This window comes from Perca fluviatilis, chromosome 6 (assembly GCF_010015445.1).
Source record: "Perca fluviatilis chromosome 6, GENO_Pfluv_1.0, whole genome shotgun sequence".
Classification (NCBI taxonomy): Eukaryota; Metazoa; Chordata; class Actinopteri; order Perciformes; family Percidae; genus Perca; species Perca fluviatilis.
Window position 1 is genome coordinate 38,809,949 of NC_053117.1, and position 19,363 is coordinate 38,829,311.

Here is a 19,363-nt window from a genome sequence, read left to right on the forward strand (position 1 = left end):
GAATTTGGCCCGCCCATGAGAGAGAGACATCATGGCTTTCAAACGAGAAAAGTGGCAGTTGGTCAAGGCCACACCCCCACCCTCCACCTTGCCCCCCCTCTCCTCTTCAATAGCTACAGACACAGAAATGGCACATCCTAAGGAAAGCTCATTGTGGGACTGGCTCTAGTGGCTGTAGTTCTGCACCAAGACTGAATTTCGGGAAAGCGACTTCAGACACAGTATTAGGGGACCACTAAGGTCTATATAAAAGAGACTTCAGATACAGTATTAGGGGACCACTATTGTCTATATAAAAGAGACTTCAGATACAGTATTAGGGGACCACTAAGGTCTATATAAAAGAGACTTCAGATACAGTATTAGGGGACCACTAAGGCCTATATAAAAGAGACTTCAGATACAGTATTAGGGGACCACTAAGGTCTATATAAAAGAGACTTCAGATACAGTATTAGGGGACCACTAAGGTCTATATAAAAGAGACTTCAGATACAGTATTAGGGGACCACTAAGGTCTATATAAAAGAGACTTCAGATACAGTATTAGGGGACCACTAAGGTCTATATAAAAGAGACTTCAGATACAGTATTAGGGGACCACTAAGGTCTGTATAAAAGAGACTTCAGATACAGTATTAGGGGACCACTAAGGTCTATATAAAAGAGACTTCAGATACAGTATTAGGGGACCACTAAGGTCTATATAAAAGCATCCAAAGAGCACCATGTCATGGGACCTTTAACCTGAATTCATACTTTGCACGTGACGTCACAACTACTGGCTGGCGGGCAAGACCATCATTCTATAACATATATAGCCTATATATTTGTTGTGTGAATTGAGTGAATTTGCTCAAGAATCAATTTGTTGGCTGAAAGCCTACTGTGAAATTTAACACAGGTGTCAGCAAAAGACTGGTTAAAACGAGACCGATAAGAAGAGGCATTGCAACAATGTTTACAAATATACATCGTAACGCTGGCGGCACAGATTATGCAGACGCAGACCGCTACGATTGACTGACACACACACACACGACACACATACATTGTTAAAATCATACGCTGGACGCTTTATTAGTCTTTCTACATGGGTTTAGTTAATGATCGGGCTATAATAAGACCACGTCGGTTATGTAATCGCTGACACCCGGGACAATTTCATAGTGGTTGGTGTAAACCGGGATATTTTAGCGTCCCGACACAGCTTTTGTCGGGACTCGGGACTGTCCCGGTCAAACCGGGACGTCTGGTCACCCTACATGATACATAGCCTAGTGTTGGCAGAAGGTTTAAAAAAATAAACTACTTATCAAGCTGTAATTTGCCGGCAGGCAGGGTGTACGTATTCAGATGAAGACTAGCGGGTAGTTAGCTAGCTAGCTAACTAACTAGTAACACTCAGCTTTGCTTTGATTATGAAGATATTCCTGTTTTTCACCTCTCATAGGACAGCTTTGTTAACCCATCCACTCTTGAAAAAAAGATAGCCATCTGTACTTTTGTAGGCTTTCATTTTTTGTGCAGTGTAAGGTGACGGATTCTCTATAAGATAGATGTAAATATCTCCAAACTCCAAGTCTGGTAGGGACTTTGCCAGCTTCAAAGCAATGAAAACATCAGCGGGTGCTGTGTATGGATCACAAGTTCCGAGTGACATATGGTCTGAATAGTTGATTTATTGTAGTATTGGAAATCTGCAAGGCTGCAATTCCCGTGACTGGCCACTGTTCAGCGCCATTCTATCGGCGTTTCTTGCCCGCCAGGTATCCATGGTAATGACGTCACTGCAAAGTATGAATTGCTGAACTCCATGCAACCATTTTTTTGAAGGTTGGTTCAATCTGATTATTTTAGGTTGCCTCAAATAAAATAATTTTTTTTTTTTTTTTTTAATTAAAGCAAATCAAATTGAAAAGTTGCTTTTATTTTGATCAATGACTATTTAGAACACTTTCCTTTGGGACACGATTATATTAAATGTTCCATAATAACAAGGGAATATCCCCAGTGTGGGATTAATAAAGACAAAATTATCTTTAATTATTATTTCAAACATCTGCAGAGACAAGACTACTGGTGTCGTCCTCAGACCAAACGCCGGAGCTGTATCTGAAATGGAATAAAAGGTATGTTATGTGGACGCTCCCATGCACCCCGCCGCTGTTTATCTCTGATAACGTGTGTGCTCGCTGCTCCGCTCAACATCTGCCATGTAAGCACCGGGTCAGATTTAATACATGTTAATTTTTGCTCATTAAATTCTTCCAATCTCTTGCCAAGGTTTCTAATTTGGGCCTTCCTTTGATCTTGAAATTATTCCAGGTTTAGCCCTTTGATAGTTCACATACATACGTAGAAATGTGGCACCGAGAACTGTCGTTTCATAAATCACTAAAATAACATTTAAACAGGCTTTTTGGTTGATCTGTCAGCACTTGTACTTGTTTTGTATGTAGGGTACTTTGTACGTACTGTTTTATTTTGAATCATTTTGTATGTTTTATGCATAGGTGTAATTTACAGACGGGCATTTACAACAAAAGCATATCGTCCCAGCCCTAATAAATGACATTATCTTCTACTGACTCTTGACCTTATATTGCGGTTAATAACCGGATGCTGTGTTTGCTTCCCGACGTGATATTAAATTGACCGCTTCTGTAACATTCAGTGAGCTCAGCAACACTCAGCTGGTGTCTTTGTGGCGACAGGTATCGCTGGCTGTGAGCTTAACAACCTTCTTAATGTATTATTCAAACCCATTTGACCTTAAAGACGGAAATGCAAATGGCTGTGAAGAATGAAGAGGGATCATCGGACTTTTCAAATGTCAAATAGCCCGCATGCCACAATTAAGACACATTCATTACAGGGAACCCCCCCAGGAATACCCCCCCCCACAGACACAGACACACACACACACACACACACACACACACACACACACACACACACACACCCAGCTGAGATGTAAAACATACCCAATTAACATTTGGATGATTATCTCATCTCTTAAGCTACTGCATACATTCAATTCAGGTTAAATGGAATAACATATACATAGGCATTAAAGAAGGTATGGGGAGGGGGGGGACACATTATAACTGGTGGGTCTGGGTGTCCTCCCCCAGAAAACTTTGTGCAGTCTAACGCTTCATTTCCTGCATTCTGCTGAATTTTTCTGCCACAATTTGTGCCTTTTCTGCATCAAGTTGCAGTGCAAATGTCTTTATTTATGTAAAGGAAATTATTATTATTATTATTCTCCTCCTGTATTGTTCAAAACTTTCTGCATATTCAAAACCTCACGCGTGTTTTCGTGTTATTTGTGTTGTGTTTTTCTCACGCCATCAACCTGCCAGCTGTCATGACCTGTAACGGTGGTTGTGTCCTTTTACTCCATGTCCATGCTTGTGTCTTCTTGTTCTATGCTTTTGTGTTTTGCGTTGTTGTAGCCTGTCTAGTGTTTTAAGCCAGCGGTTCTCAACCTTTTTCGAGTCGCGACCCCATCAGAATAATGAGGTACGTGTTCGTGACCCCCCCACCCCCCACCCTCCTCGACAACGAGAGACAGAGAGCTGCAAACTGGTGCAAACAGCTGTTTCTACACGCCTCCCCCTGCTGATTTTGGATGTTTTTTGTATATGCTCTGATTAATACATGTAAACAAATAATGCTTTGCTTTAATGACAGTTTAAATTTAGTTTTAGCAGCTAGCACCTAGCCTTGTCCAAGCGCCCCAGGCTCTGTGGATTTTTGATACGTTTGTATTCGACCCCTTTCTGTGTTCAAGGACCTCCTGATTTACGAATGAAGCTCTAAATATACATGAAATGTACCGAACTCACACAGTAATGTAAAAACCATTCCCCAGTCTAAAATGTTATTCCATTTTTTTCTCCCCAACCATCTGGCGACCCCCAGAAATGATCTCACGACCCCCTCAGGGGTCCCGACCCCCAAGGTTTAGAACCACTGTTTTAAGCCATCAACCTGCACTCAATCAATTCAAATCCCTATAGTAGTGTATAGATAGATATTAGTTATGGTGTTCTGCTGTAAAGTTAGGTGACTTTGTGTTCATTATTTTACTCAATGCTATTTTACTCTTTGGAATAAATACAATTATGTGCTTCAAATATAATAACTTTGGGGGCTGGTAGTTTTTGCATACCCACACATTTACTCAACTCCATAAAGTAATCTGGGGCCATGATGTGCATTTTTTTTTTTCAATCACACTGCATATCAACACTGCCATCTGCTGATAAGGTCAAACACTGACACAACAAGCGCCTCAGAGGAAATCTCTCCAATTACCAAACTAGACAGGCTAACAATCTATCTTCATCTTCCTCTGTAGAACATTTCGGGGAGTTATTTTTTGGAATGAAAAAGTACATTTAATGGATTTCCTCTGTTGTCGTTTTCTACATATAAAAATTAGAATCTTAGAAATACCCTTCTGTCTAAAGAATTAGATTTGGAAAAAGAATGATCGCTATTTTAGAAACGGTTGTTTATGCTGTCAATACTTCCGTGTCTCTGCACGTATTTCTCTTTTTTAACAATTGTTTTACATGAAACTTTTGACCACTGATACTCAGTGATTTTTTTGTGAGGACTCTTGTTGTGTTTATTGTGATATTTTTCCTCTATTTATCTATTAATGTTTAAGGTACCAGCAGGTTTTGGAAATACACCTATATATATATATATATATATATATATATATATATATATATACACACACACACACATATATATATATATACACACACCCACCACACAAGGCCAAAAGTTTGGACACACCTTCTCATTCAATGAGTTTCCTTTTTATTTTCATGACTATTTGTAGATTCTTCTGAAGGCATCAAGCCTATGAATGAACACATATGGAATTATGTACTTAACAACAAAGTGTGAAATAAATGAAAACATGTCTTATATTTTAGATTCTTTCAGTGTGCCACCCCTTTGCTTTTTATTAATAAAAGGGAAAAATTCCACTAATTAACCCTGACAAAGCACACCTGTGAAGGTAAAACCATTTCAGGTGACTACCTCATGAAGCTCATTGAGAGAACACCAAGGGTTTGCAGAGTTATCAAAAAAGCAAAGGGTGGCTACTTTGAAGAATCTAAAATATAAGACATGTTTTCAGTTATTTCACACTTTTTTGTTAAGTACATAATTCCATATGTGTTCATTCATAGTTGTGATGCCTTCAGTGAGAATCTACAATGTAAATAGTCATGAAAATAAAGAAACACATTGAATGAGAAGGTGTGTCCAAACTTTTGGCCTGTACTATATATATATATATATATATATATATATATATATATATATATATATATATATATACACACATATATATATATATATAATGTAAGTCCTAATAAATATAATGTAAGTCAAAATGTTTAAAAAGAATAAATAGAACATGTAGCAGCATTAGCAGTGTACATGAACACACATGGTCACACACACCCAGTCATTGCACGAAAAAATGGTATTAACACACCTTCACAGCAGAAAAACAGTATGAACAAACTGTTACATACATCTACAGACATGATCTATCCCACATCAGCTTCCATATTGCACATTTTTTTGCAGCATTAAGGGTGGTTATTGCAGTCGGATAAAAACTATGTTTAAGTCTATTTGTCCTTGCATTAGTTGATCTGAAGTCAACAGTTCAAACAGGGAGTGACCGGGATGGTGTGTGTCCTCTATGATGTTCCAGGCTAACTACTGACTAAGCAGTTCAAATAGTTAGCTAAAACTACTCACTAAACAGTTCAAATACTTAGCTAAAACTACTCACTAAACAGTTCAAATAGTTAGCTAAAACTACTCACTAAACAGTTCAAATAGTTAGCTAAAACTACTCACTAAACAGTTCAAATACTTAGCTAAAACTACTCACTAAACAGTTCAAATAGTTAGCTAAAACTACTGACTAAACAGTTCAAATACTTAGCTAAAACTACTGACTAAATAGTTCAAATACTTACTAAATAGTTCAAATAGTTAGCTAAAACTACTGACTAAACAGCTCAAATAGTTAGCTAAAACTACCGACTAAACAATTCAAATGGATAGCTAAAACTACTGACTAAACAATTCAAATAGTTAGCTAAAACTACTGACTAAGCAGTTCAAATAGTTAGCTAAAAATACTGACTAAACAATTCAAATGGATTGCTAAAACTACTGACTAAACAATTCAAATAGTTAGCTAAAACTACTGACTAAGCAGTTCAAATAGTTAGCTAAAAATACTGACTAAACAATTCAAATGGTTAGCTAAAACTACTGACTAAGCAGTTCAAATAGTAAGCTAAAACTACTGACTAAACAATTCAAATGGATAGCTAAAACTACTGACTACACAGTTCAAATAGTTAGCTAAAAATACTGACTAAACAATTCAAATGGATAGCTAAAACTACTGACTAAACAATTCAAATAGTTAGCTAAAACTACTGACTAAGCAGTTCAAATAGTTAGCTAAAACTACTGACTAAACAGTTCAAATGGATAGCTAAAACTACTCACTAAAGAGTTCAAATATATAGCTAAAACTACAGAATAAACAGTTGAAATAGTTAGCTTAAACTAGTGACTAAAGAGTTTAAATATGTGTAGCACACATCACCCACTGCCATGGAAACCATAGCCCTGCAATGTCAGCACACAGCCTGTAGGCGACAGTAAACCACACCGCTGCGTGTTCTTCTGCCGAAGAAAAGAAGAGCAGGATTGTTTGTACACGGAAGCAGGAACAGGTTGTCACTCACCCGCACTCACCAAGGGTTGTCAACACCTCCTCCGCCATAGTCCAGCCAACCTGTCGACCTGCATTTATCAACGCGTATTGTGGCGTGAGCTCAGAGAATAGACAGGTTGAATTAATTTGGTTTGTGTTTTTCTATCTCTGCGCAGACACGATGAGGACGGTTTTCCTGACACTCACAATATGTCTGTGTTTCTGCCTTGTCAGAGGTGAGTAGAGTTTGGTTTGATTTGGCTATTTACGTCTTCATGATGCTATTCAGAGAAATGTTTGCGCCACTATAATCCTTGCTAGCCAATTAAGCTAACGTTAGTTGACGCTGTTGCTGTATCACTGATGGTGCGTTCCTTTTGTACTCGAAAGTTCTAAAATGGAACGCACTAAAAGCTTCCTTTTGAAGAAGATGAGCTAATGTCACTTTCTGTATTAGTCTACCGGACATTGCTTGGCTACAAGAAATGTTCCCTATGAAGTTTAATGATTGAAATGACATCTATAGGTCTTGTGGATGGAATTAAGCTTGGCTGCTAAAAGTGGGCAATTTCAGTAATTAGCATAATAAGCTAATTAAGGTTAACGTTACACTACAAGTGAATAGGGAAATTATTTTAACTAAGACATATGAACATAAAACTTCGCCAGTTGATTACTGACTTTAGGACAATTGTTTTTTGTATTACAAGTTTTCTGAAATTGTATGTTTAGATATGCAAATTATGCATTATCTTGTTAAATGTGTGCTAATTTGCATACATTTTCAGAACGGTAATGTGAACATTGGATTAAAACCAGGTTAAAAACTCTTGTTTTATGTTGACATATTAGAGTCAAAGGTTTTTACAGAGGGGATTTTTGCTATCTCTTTTTATCACTCCATAAATCAGAAAATACTGTCAACAGCTATAAAAAAAAAAACCAACTAATTTTCTCCATGTTTTTATGAATACAATGTTGTATAAATAATAATAATAATAATAATAAATTGAATTTATATAGTGCTTTTCATGGACTCAAATCATAGGGGTGGAACAGTACACAGAAGTCACGGTTCGGTTCATACCTCGGTTCAGACATCACGGTTCGGTTCATACCTCGGTTCAGACATCACGGTTCAGTACGAGTTTGGTACAATGGAGGGAAAAGCAACACAAAAATGCAGAAGGCAATTTTTTTTTGGGTGCATGTGTCAGGCTGTACCACCTAGTGTCATACAGTCTCTCCCCTGAGCTAGCTGCAACAGCCTGAAGTGTGTAAAGTAAGATGTAAACAATAAGTACCCCACATCGGGTCTGTTTCAGAAAGCAGGTTTAGTGAAAACTCTGAGTTTGTTAACCCTGAGATGAGGGAAACTCTGGGTTTTCTGTTTCAGAAAGAGAGGAAACTTAACCTCAGAGTCAGTTACTATTGTTAACGGAGTATGTGAACCTGCTCGATTATGGGAAAAAAAAAAAAATAATCACGATTATTTCGGTCAATATGACACGATTACTCGTTAACTTCTGGAATGATGTTGGAATTATTGAACTTAAGAAACAGTGGAAAAAGTTAAATCAACAGTAAAAAAAAAAACACATCTGTGAAATTTGCCTTTATACTTCTCCTATTTAAACTTATTTTTTTCATTCAGAACACAAGAGAAAATAAGAGTTGACTTGCAAAACGTAATGAGCTAAATAATTGTTTTTCTCGATTATTCTGTTTTTGTGATCGTTGGGAGCCAAAATCATAATCACGATTACATTTCGATTAATTGCACAGGCCTAGAACCTAACCTGGTCGGGAGCAGGTTTTCTTCAATAAACCTCGAGTTTCTCTCAGTCTCCTGCCTCTGACACAGCGCGCTTTCATTTCCTCATTCATTCAGTCTGTTTCAGGCATTTCCTTTTGTTGACGATCCCGTTGATGAAGAAGCTTCTTTACTTCGCAGGCTGTTATGTCGGGAAATGATATTGAATTTTCAGATAACTTCCTATTTGAGCAGTATCGTTTTTCTTCCCAGTCTGTTATGCAGCCTAGGCTACATAACCTTATCCGTCCTCATATCACTAACGTCACCCATCTTGGGCATGATCTACATCCCAGCAGATTATTTGTGACACATAATTTTTTTTTGAAAACAGCAGTTTTCATTAAAGTAAAAGCCACTGTATAGCAAAGCGCCGTCAGAAGAATGTGACTCGCTCTGAAACGTGTTTTAAACATGTTTGTAGTGTTCCCTGGACACAAACAAGTAAGCCATTAAAAAGGAGTGTTGTAAACCCTTTGAAATAAAAGATTATGGATTATAATTCTGTTAATGATAGTGCTGCAGCCTCAGTGGGATTAGTAGGCGTAGTACTTTGTCGCCCGCAGTATTGCACTTGAAAATGATAGATTATAGTTTCAATACCATTTCACCAGTAATAATAGTCTATACTTATGATTAAATATGATACAGTAGCCTATCTTGGAATATACGCATTTACTCTAGCAGCAATTTTCTCCCATGGCAATTCTCTCTTTTGCAACAGCCACTGTGTTGTTTTTTTAACTCTCTGTATGTGCGCATGAGTATTTCTCATCATGGCTCCATTCATGCTGTCTTTTTATTGTGGTGGTGCACGCGTGTGAACCTACTCTGAGTTGATTGAACCAACTCATATCGGCTGTTCTGGAACCGAAAATTCAGAGTTTCCCATCTCAGGGTAAATCAACTCAGACATCGGGGTTAGACTCAGAGTTTGTTAAACCTCCTTCCTGAAACGGGCCCTGATCTCCAGACTCCATCTGGAACTTGTAAACAAAATAAGACAATCAGCTATAAAACTGAAAATTAGGGCTGGGCATTCGATTAAATTTTCTTAGTCGATCGTCGGGAGAAATAACGATCGACTATCGATTAATCATTCATATTTTTATATTAAAATTCATTATTTAACTTTTTATAAATAAAAAAAATGCAATGAAAATACAAAAATACAGCGTGTTTTTCCTCGATAAGATCTTTATTACAAGAAGAACAACTTGTGGCAGTTAAACTGGACGTTCGGTGAGGCTAAACTTGAAGATATATGCGCTGCTGTGCTCTAAAGCAGCAGAACCTGCGCGAAAAAAAAAAAAAAAAAAAAAAAAAACAAAAATTGCAACATATATAAAACTTAGATCTGACAGGTTTTGTCAAAATGTAACTCAAAACTATCCAAGGCACAGAGTCGAGAAAGCGGGTGAGAGAGATTAGCCTACCTAACAATTAATTAGGCTACTTAACAAAGCCTCATAAAAAATAACTAGTAACTCACATACAACTTCTGCACCAGTCTACTGATTTTTGTTGAGAAAGATAAGCATGATGATGATCTGTGGTGATCTGTGGTCAGACGCGATCGCAACCTGGTGACCGTCAGTCCAGCTGCCGAAAAACACCCCCTCTGAGGGGACTGACTTTGCCGGGATGCAAAGGTACCTCCGCGCTAACTTGGCCAGCCCGGGGGACCTTATTCCGTTCACTTTCCACCAGTGTGTAGGGGTGCAATCCAGGGGTGGGGGAGTCTCCCTCACAAAGTCCTGAAGTTCTGCTTCGATGCCAACCTCTCATTGAGTGGTATAGTGCTGCCCAAGGAGTTGTGTCATAGCAGAGGACTGGGAGGCCGCCACTCCAGTGTTTGCACTCCCCTCGTCCGTGTCAGACAACGCGGCCTTGTCTCCCCCCAGCCTGTGGGATAGCCGCCCTACCGGTCTCCACTGCCTCTCCCAGTTCAACCAGTTTCGCATTAGCAGCCGGTCTCTGTGTTGGTGTAAGAAAGCCTGGGTGCTTGTGACGAGGGTCCAGCATTGATGAGATCATGGGGGCGAATGACACAAGCTCACCAGTTGTGCATCGCAGCTCCTCCGTGCTAACGCCGACTTGATGCTAAGTTGAGACTGAGAGCAGGATGCACCGCCACCGACATTAAACCAGGGTCGGATGCACTTTGTTTAAGTGGTACATCATTTGAGTCGTGGCTAGGGCTGGGCAATATATCGATATATCGATCTTGTGATATGAGACTAGATATTGTCTTAGATTTTGGATATCGTAATATCGTGATATGACATAAGTGTGGTCTTTTCCTGGTTTTAAAGGCTGCATTACAGTAAAGTGATGTACTTGTCTGAACTTACCAGACTGTTGTAGCTGTTCTGTTATTTGCCTTTTCCCCACTTAGACATTATATCCACATTACTGATGATTATTTATCTAAAATCTAAGCGTGAAGATATTTTGTTAAGCGCCAATTGTCAACCCTAGAATATCGCCGCAATATCGATATTGAGGTATTTGGTCCACAATATCGTGATATCTGATTTTCTCCATATCGCCCAGCCCTAGTTGTGGCTGTGTTGTACTTATACACGGCATCGCAGTGTTTGCGGTGAACTAAACCGTTTTTTATGCCGTGTCCTCTTCATGATTACTTTTGAAATCAAAACACAAACTCGCAGGTAACTGAGTATGGCGTTAAATATTGCCCCCGGGTGGTAAAATGTTTAATTGCTGCCACACAGTGAAATTAATTTCATTGCTTCAAGACTCCGACTACGCAACGCAACCTGCATTAGTTTAATCAATAACAAATTAAAGCGATCGACGAAATTCTTAATGATCAATTTTCGATTAATCATGCCCATCCCTACTGAAAATACAGCATCTCTCTTCTCTGTAATGACGAACTAAATCACTCGATTAATGCAACGTTATCACGACGTCTCCTGGCCATTTTTCCCCTCAGAAAGCTGCTCCCTGCCTGGTTAAAGCTAGTTAGACTAAAGAAACAAGGCGTCTCTCCCAACTAACGTTACGGTTCGTAGCCGCGATGCTGGAAACGTAACACTAATCTACAACAGCAGTCTTATCCACCACTCTCTCGCCTGTACTACTGGAACTGACTGGGAAACCAAAGTTTTCCCAAATTTGCGATCTTAAAGAGGCCGGCAGGTCCTCTAACTCTTGTGGGTCGCCACCACTCGCCATACTCGTCCTTAGTGCTGCTATCTCTGACTCACTAAAACTGCATACATAGGCGGAGCGCGGCTACGTAGGCGGCGCGCCAATCAGAGCTTCAGAGCTAAGGCGGGGCTACAGATTAGGTGTCCCTGAAGAACCCGCGTATCTAACTGTAGTTCCACATTACATTAATTAATTTGCACGCAAGTTTGATTTATTTTTAAACCGTGTATTCTCCGTGTAAATTCATGCACCGAACCGTGACGCCCGTACTGTTTCGGTTCAATGTACGAATACATGAACCATTCCACCCCTAATAAATCAGACTGTGAATGATATACATGAACAAAGCCCTGTGTAAAAAGCTTCAGAACAGAGGTAGGAATGACATTGGAAAGTGTGGTGTGTGTAAGTGCTACTAAAGTGGAGATTTCTGGCTCAGAGTCTGAGAACAAAACCTTTGTAAAGATATGAATTGCAAAATGTAGATATTACAGGTGAAAAACCCGATGAATGGTGAAAATAAAGTGGCATGAATCGGTCTATGTTTGTGACCTACTGTGTCCAGTACGTTCGATTCATACACCTCCTGATCATGGCTGGATTATATACCACGCAAAGCAGGAGGGGAACTGCCCCGTGGGCCCAGAGGTCCCTGGGTTTCTGCATGTCAGTTGATCATTTGATAAGCTGATATTTGAAATTAAATAGGAGTACTGGTTGTCTGGGTGTGTAATGAAGCTGCTGTGTTTAGCCTGTTGTGTGCTCTGTACTCAAGGGGACCTTAGCGACAGGATGCATAAATCAGCAGATGAGGGTGTGGCGTGCCAGACCCTCTAACTGACACGCAAATCCGGCGATACTGTTTACACACCAGCCAGTGCAAATATCAGAGCCGCGCTCCGCCTATATATATATATATATATATATATATATATATATATATATATATATATATATATATATATATATATAGATAGATAGATAGATAGATAGATAGATAGATAGATAGATAGATAGATAGATAGATAGTACTTTAATTATGCACTTCCTGGGACTTTGATGCAAATACACATTACAGATCAATGTGCATGTGACAAATCTATTATCTGTGGCCACTTCATTAAGTAAACCTTTACACAAGGGTGTAGGGTTTGTTTCAACATCGGAGGGGACACATTGTAACCGTAAGGGTTCAAATTTTGAGCGCAAACACTTACTTTCCTGCATTCTGGTGAATTTTTTTTATGCATCAATTTATGGTGCAAATGTGTTTTTATTAATGTAAAAAGAAAAGTCTTTCGTCATGTAAATAAAAAAAACATCCCACGAGATGTTTTTATGTAAGAATCATGAACATCTACAACAAGAAATCTGTTAGAGAATGAGACCTATTTTTTTTTTAACAGTTGTTTTTTTGTTTTTTTACCTCTTTAGGGGAGTGGGTTGTCGGTCATATTTCATATTTTTTTTAGGGGGACCATATTGGCAGGGAGGTGTGGGGACATATCCCCTGCATCCTCCCCCGATATCTACGCCTATACCTGTACATTCTAATGCATGAACTTCCATTGGTTGACACTTTTTTTCAATGGCCCTTTTCCTGTATTATAATCAGCACTAATATTGGTTATCCACATTAGAGGATGGATACCTGAACCGAGCCCGTTGGGCCGGGCCGGGTTTGGACAGATATTTAGAAATGATGTTCGGGTTCGGGTGGGCTCGGTCACATCAGCGCGATAAGGCATTGAAACGGCTTATTATGTAAGTGCGCGCCTGTGTTAACGTGCGCTTGTTGCCCCGTGTGCGCTGATGCGGTCATCTGTTGACATTTCCGAATGCCTTCTACAGCTGCTTAATAAAACTGGTATTTCCACACAAACAAACGTGCATGTGTCATTAGTATGAGAAAAAAATGAGATTTTAACTGTGTCGGGCTCGGGTCGGCCTCGGACATAAATATCTTAATGCCTGTCGGGATCGGGCCGGGTTCGGTTACTGCTCTGTCGGACGCGGGCCGGGCTCGGACAGAAAAATAACAACATAGTCAACGTAGCTGGAGATTCATTTAATAGTTGACAACTAATCGAATAATCTTCGCAGCTCTAATTTATTCCCTTTTTAGAGTAAATGATTGTTAGCTTCAAAATGTTAAAATCTTTATCAATCTTTGCAGCTCTAGTGGTAACTGATATTTAAAAATTTGCAGTGGAAACAAAGAAGGAACAGTAATGAATACATTGAATACACATACGGATGTGTCTAGATTCTTTTAGGCATTTATTATAAGTAGGGCTGGCTGCCTCCTTAGTTTCGAGTATCGAAAAATACCTCGTCATTCAATGCCTAAGTAGGAAATCTCATCAGCGTCAGTGAGCCAATAAGCACGCAGCATGCTTCTACCAAGATCTAATAATGTCTGTGATTGGCTGTCTAACGTTACATGTAGTAGAGACACGCAGGAAAAACTCTACATTACAGAGACGGGACTCATGAACGAATTATGTTAATTTTTTTAATTCTGGTCTCGTTGATTTTAAAATCGGCGATAAAGCAGGGGGTGTTTTAGGGCGTGGCTATGATGTGATTGCCAGTGAACGTGTGTGACGTAGAGTGTAAAGGGCTCCTCCCTCACTCCTCCCTCTCGTCTAAAATCGTCACATCGGCAACCAGGATGGCTGCGCCCGTAACGGCAAACTCGACGACAGATGGCAGATCTCCACAAACCAATGGGTGACGTCACACACATCAAGTAAAAAGAATTAGACTAAGTTAGAAGTATTGTGGTGCTCCAGTCTACAAATTGTATCCTACAGACTAAAGAAAATATTCCTTGTTTTGTACAGGTCCTTGAAAAAAAAATCCCATTATAATCATTTAATTTTTAATTTTAATATTTTTCTAGGAAAAAAAAATAAAAAATTCCTTCCAATATCGTGGATCATATAGCAATCGTAATATCAGTCAAAATAATCGCAATTAGATATTTTCCTCACATCGTGCAGTCCTAATCGGTATGGACTTTTTTCTTTTTTTTTAACGATACCCAGCCCTAATTGTAAGATGGCATTATATTCTCTGATTGTGTGTTATTGTCACCATGCCCTGTGTTCTGCTGGTTACATTTTATTTTGTCTTTATTTACAGGGGCTCCAGCAAACTCTCCCAAGAACCCAGATTCACCCCTCAAGGAAAGCAAACCAGATCAGTTAGATAATAAAGAAATGGAGGAAACTGATGGGAGTTCTACAGGAAAGAGAGTAGGGGTCAACGTACCAGATCTGACCAAATCGCCAGCTCCTGAAGTCAAGTCAGAAGCAAAAAAGATAACCGGCATACCAGACCCGGAAGTCACTAAGCAAGGGCTAGCAAAGACACCAAGTCTGGAAAGTCCTGGGGAAGATGGCGGCAACAAAGCAAAAAATGTGAATAATTTGGTGCCTTTTTCGCCAGCCGATCCAAAAAGTCCCTCTGACAAAGAGACGAAGGTTGGGACAACCAAGGAGCCCGCAAGCACGCTGACAGCCGGCGCAGGGGATGCAACAGCACAATCTGCAGCTACCGCGGATAACAATGCACGGACGCCTGCAGAGTCTGGAGGGAAAGACGAGGAGCCAGAAGGAGACAACGCCAAGAAGGACGAGATGGAAGGAGACGGTGAGGACAAGACAGAAGGAGACAAAGGCCATGAGGACAAGACAGAAGGAGACAAAGGCAATGAGGACAAGACAGAAGGAGACAAAGGCAATGAGGACAAGACAGAAGGAGACAAAGGCGTTGAGGACAAGACAGAAGGAGACAAAGGCGTTGAGGACAAGACAGAAGGAGACAAAGGCAATGAGTACAAGACAGAAGGAGACAAAAGCAATGAGTACAAGACAGAAGGAGACAAAGGCGATGAGGACAAGACAGAAGGAGACAAAGGCAATGAGGACAAGACAGAAGGAGACAAAGGCGTTGAGGACAAGACAGAAGGAGACAAAGGCGTTGAGGACAAGACTGAAGGAGACAAAGGCAATGAGGACAAGACAGAAGGAGACAAAGGCGTTGAGGACAAGACTGAAGGAGACAACTCCAAGGAGTACAACCTCAAAGAAGAGGACTCCAGAAATGGAGAAGCAGGAGGGAGAAGCCCGTATGACCCGTCAGATTTAAAGGACGAGGCAGAAAGCAGTCACTTCTTTGCCTACCTGGTCTGTACGGCTGTGCTGGTAGCGGTGGTTTACATCGCTTACCACAACAAGCGCAAGGTACTGAAGCCTACTCCTGTGTTTCAACTAGGGCTGGGCAATATATCAATATTATATCGATATCGTGATATGAGACTAGATATCGTCTTAGATTTTGAATATCGTGATATGTATATATATCGTGTCTTTCCCTGGTTTTAAAGGCTGCGTTACAGTAAAGTGATGTACTTTTCTGAACTTACCAGACTGTTGTAACTGTTCTGTTATTCGCCTTTTCCAACTTAGTCATTATATCCACATTACTGATGATTATTTATCAAAAATGTCATTGTGTAAATATTTTGTGAAAGCACCAATAGTCAACACTACAATATCGTTGTGGTATCGATACCGAGGTATTTGGTCAACGATATCGTGATATTTGATTTTCTCCATATCGCCCAGCCCTAGTTTGAACTAGTCTCGCATTGCCAGACCTCTATCTCCACAACGCTGAGGAGTAAAGTCTGGCTACACCACAGATGCATTCTGGGATAGGAGAAGGGGAAAAAAACCCGCTCTGGGATGCATTATTTTTTATAGATTTTTTTTAAACGCTCTGTCGTCTTGGGCGTCACTAATCTCCGGACGCAGCGGCTGAAACAACTTTTGAACGTACACCTGTTCCACCAACACAGACTGTTTTGTCAGGCCACCGCCATTAAGTCCGTCGCTTAGCGCTGCCCAAGACGATTGTGATTCAGGGCTCCAGACTAACTTTTTGCCTTGGTTGCACTGGTGCACCTAACTTTTTTTTTTTATTTAGGTGCACCAGCACAAAATTTAGGTGCACCCAAATTTTTCCTCGCGTCGCCATTAGCGCTGAATGGCGATACACGATATATAGCTCTGTATTTTTTTATTTATTTTTTTTTTTAACAAAGTGGGCTAAATGTTCAGTTTTAAGTCAAAGCCACTTTTCACAAGCTCTTTTATTAAAACAGATTGTGATTAAAATAAAATGCAAAGACAGGGTTTCCTAATATAAAGCTGCAACACATAAATGAAAGTTATCTGAAATAGCCTAGGATATATTAAAAACATTTTTTTTTTTTTTTTTTTTTTTTTTTTTTCTCTCTCTGTGTGTATGTGTCTCTATCTCTCTGTGTGTATGTAGGTCTGTCTCTTTTTTTTTTTTTTTTTTTTTTCTCTCTCTCTTGTGTGTGTATGTAGGTCTGTCTCTCTCTCTTTGTGTGTGTGTGTGTGTCTCTCTCTCTTTGTGTGTGTGTCTTTTTGTGTTTTTATGAATAAAATAAAAAAATTTATCTTTCCCCCCCCCCCCAGATACTTGCTTTTCTTTTGGAGGGGAAGAAATCCAAATCTACGCGTCGACCTAAATCAACAGGATACCAGAAGCTGGAGCAGCATGTAAGCTGTTGGAATGAGGAACCAACCCCCCCCGTTTTATGAAATTAAAATACATTATTATTAAATATTTTGTGAGTTTTGAATGATCTTTTTTTCTTTCAGATGTAATCTCGACTCTCTCTCTCTCGAAGCCATTGAGCCTCGCGCTGCTGACCACACAGAGCTATGTGCTATGTGAGAAGAAAGTGAACGGATTCTGGCGTTAGATATTTCGGCGTTGATTTCACCCTTTTGCTAAACAGACATTCTTCTCTTTTATACCCGTAGATGCTCATCATATGACTATGCAGATTACTCTGTTGCCTTATTGAGGGAACTAGTGAAATGCAGTGAAGGTAAAAAATAAGCATGCTGTTTTTGGCACTTGTGTCGTAATTCCACTTTTAAGGCGATCTTGTAATTAGACCTGATTAAGGTCCGGACTCAGGATATTTCAGTAGCAGATAAAAATAATATAAGCGTTGTTTGTACAGTACGTTTAGTGATTGCACTGCGCACTAAATAAGCCATCTGAATCTTTGTGTACAATTACTTTGAGGTTGTTTTAAAGATGAAATATATAAATATCAAGGGTTTAGACGTACTAAAGTATCCCAGTGGGATATATAACCACATGGTGTTGGCCAGATGAATGTAACGACATTTTTCCAAATGAGATGCGAGCACAGTGCTCAACCACTTTAACATGATAAATGAACCTCTGTGCTTGAAGCAATAGTTTTGGAAAAACTTGCTTACTTGCTGAGAGTTAGACGAGAAGATCGAAACCACACTCAAAAATTGGGCTGCATCTAACGGTTATTTTTCTCTATTTATCGTTCCGTCTATAAAATGTCGATCAGTTTCTCAAAGTCCAATGTGATGTTTTTAAATGTCTTTTGTCCAAAACCCAAAGATATTTAGTTTAATATGATATAAAATGGATAAAAATCAGGAAATCTCCATATTTGAGAGGCCTAAATAAAAAATAAAAAAAATGTTGGGCCATTTTTGCATGAAAAATTGCCTTAACAATTTATCGATTATCAAAATGGTTGCTGATTATTTTTCTATCGATCGACTAACCGATTAGTCGACTAATCATTACTACAGCCAGATACAGGTTAACTTGACATAAGGGCTGGAGACAGGAAACCAGCTACCCTGGCTCTGTGCAGAGGTGATAAAACCGGCCTTTCAGCACCTTTCACTAATTTAAACTCTTGTCATCTAACTCTTAGGGAGAATGTTGAACTCGCCCCTCAAAGAGTAACTACCGTTTTTTTCAACCTGGACCCTATTTTTCTATGTTTTTGTGTCTAAGTGACTGATGGGAACAACAATCTCATTGGTCCAGTATTAGGCGAGATCGCTGCAGTTGGCAGCGGCGAAACAAGCTTCAGTGTAAGTTAATAGGGCGATTGTCCAGCTTGTATTTACCTTCACAAAAGTGCTTGTTCTGCCGCTGACAGACTCAGATTATTATTGTAAGTGTCTGACAACATTATGGAAAGGATCCCTACAGAGATAGACCTCTGAAAACCTCTTTGAGACCTTTCTGTTTAACCAGAAACAGCTCTGAAGTTGCTGGCACTAAACCTACCAGACTACATTTTAAAAAAACAGTACTTTTAGCGTGTATGGAGCCAACCTATTTTCACATGTACATCAGTAAACTATGTGTTTATTTCAGCCAACACTAGAGTTGTGATGGTTGGAAAAGTGGAAAGCCGATCCAAAACTGCTTTTCATAGTTGTATTTAGTTTCTGTCGACTTTGAATTAAGTGTATTTTACGATGCTAAAATTACTGTTATTTCACATGAAGTCTGGTGGGTTTAGCGAACGCGCGATTGTTGTTCCCATCAGTTACCTAGACACAAAAAATAGGAAAATAGAGTCCAGGTTGGAAAAAAAACTGTTAGTTACCCTTTAAGAAACAACTGAATGATGTTTAAACTGCCATCAGGGTGTTGGACACATGCAAACGCCTCTGCAAATGTCTTTTTTT

The 19,363-nt window shown here is 39.5% G+C and overlaps 1 protein-coding gene across 2 annotated transcripts; it reads left to right on the forward strand.

Moving 5' to 3' along the window:
• Window positions 1–6,780: 6,780 nt before the first annotated feature.
• tgoln2 (trans-golgi network protein 2) lies at window positions 6,781–17,837 on the forward strand. Of its 2 annotated transcripts, XM_039802713.1 has the most exons (4): window positions 6,781–7,020; window positions 14,925–16,027; window positions 17,291–17,374; window positions 17,477–17,837. In XM_039802713.1, the coding sequence occupies exons 1-4, from the start codon at window positions 6,966–6,968 to the stop codon at window positions 17,480–17,482; spliced, it is 1,248 nt and encodes a 415-aa protein (XP_039658647.1). In that variant the 5' UTR covers window positions 6,781–6,965; the 3' UTR covers window positions 17,483–17,837. The 2 variants fall into 2 exon arrangements, with proteins under 2 accessions (XP_039658647.1, XP_039658646.1); XM_039802712.1 differs by lacking the exon at window positions 17,477–17,837 and having other exon boundaries at window positions 17,291–17,454.
• The last annotated feature ends 1,526 nt before the right edge of the window (window positions 17,838–19,363 follow it).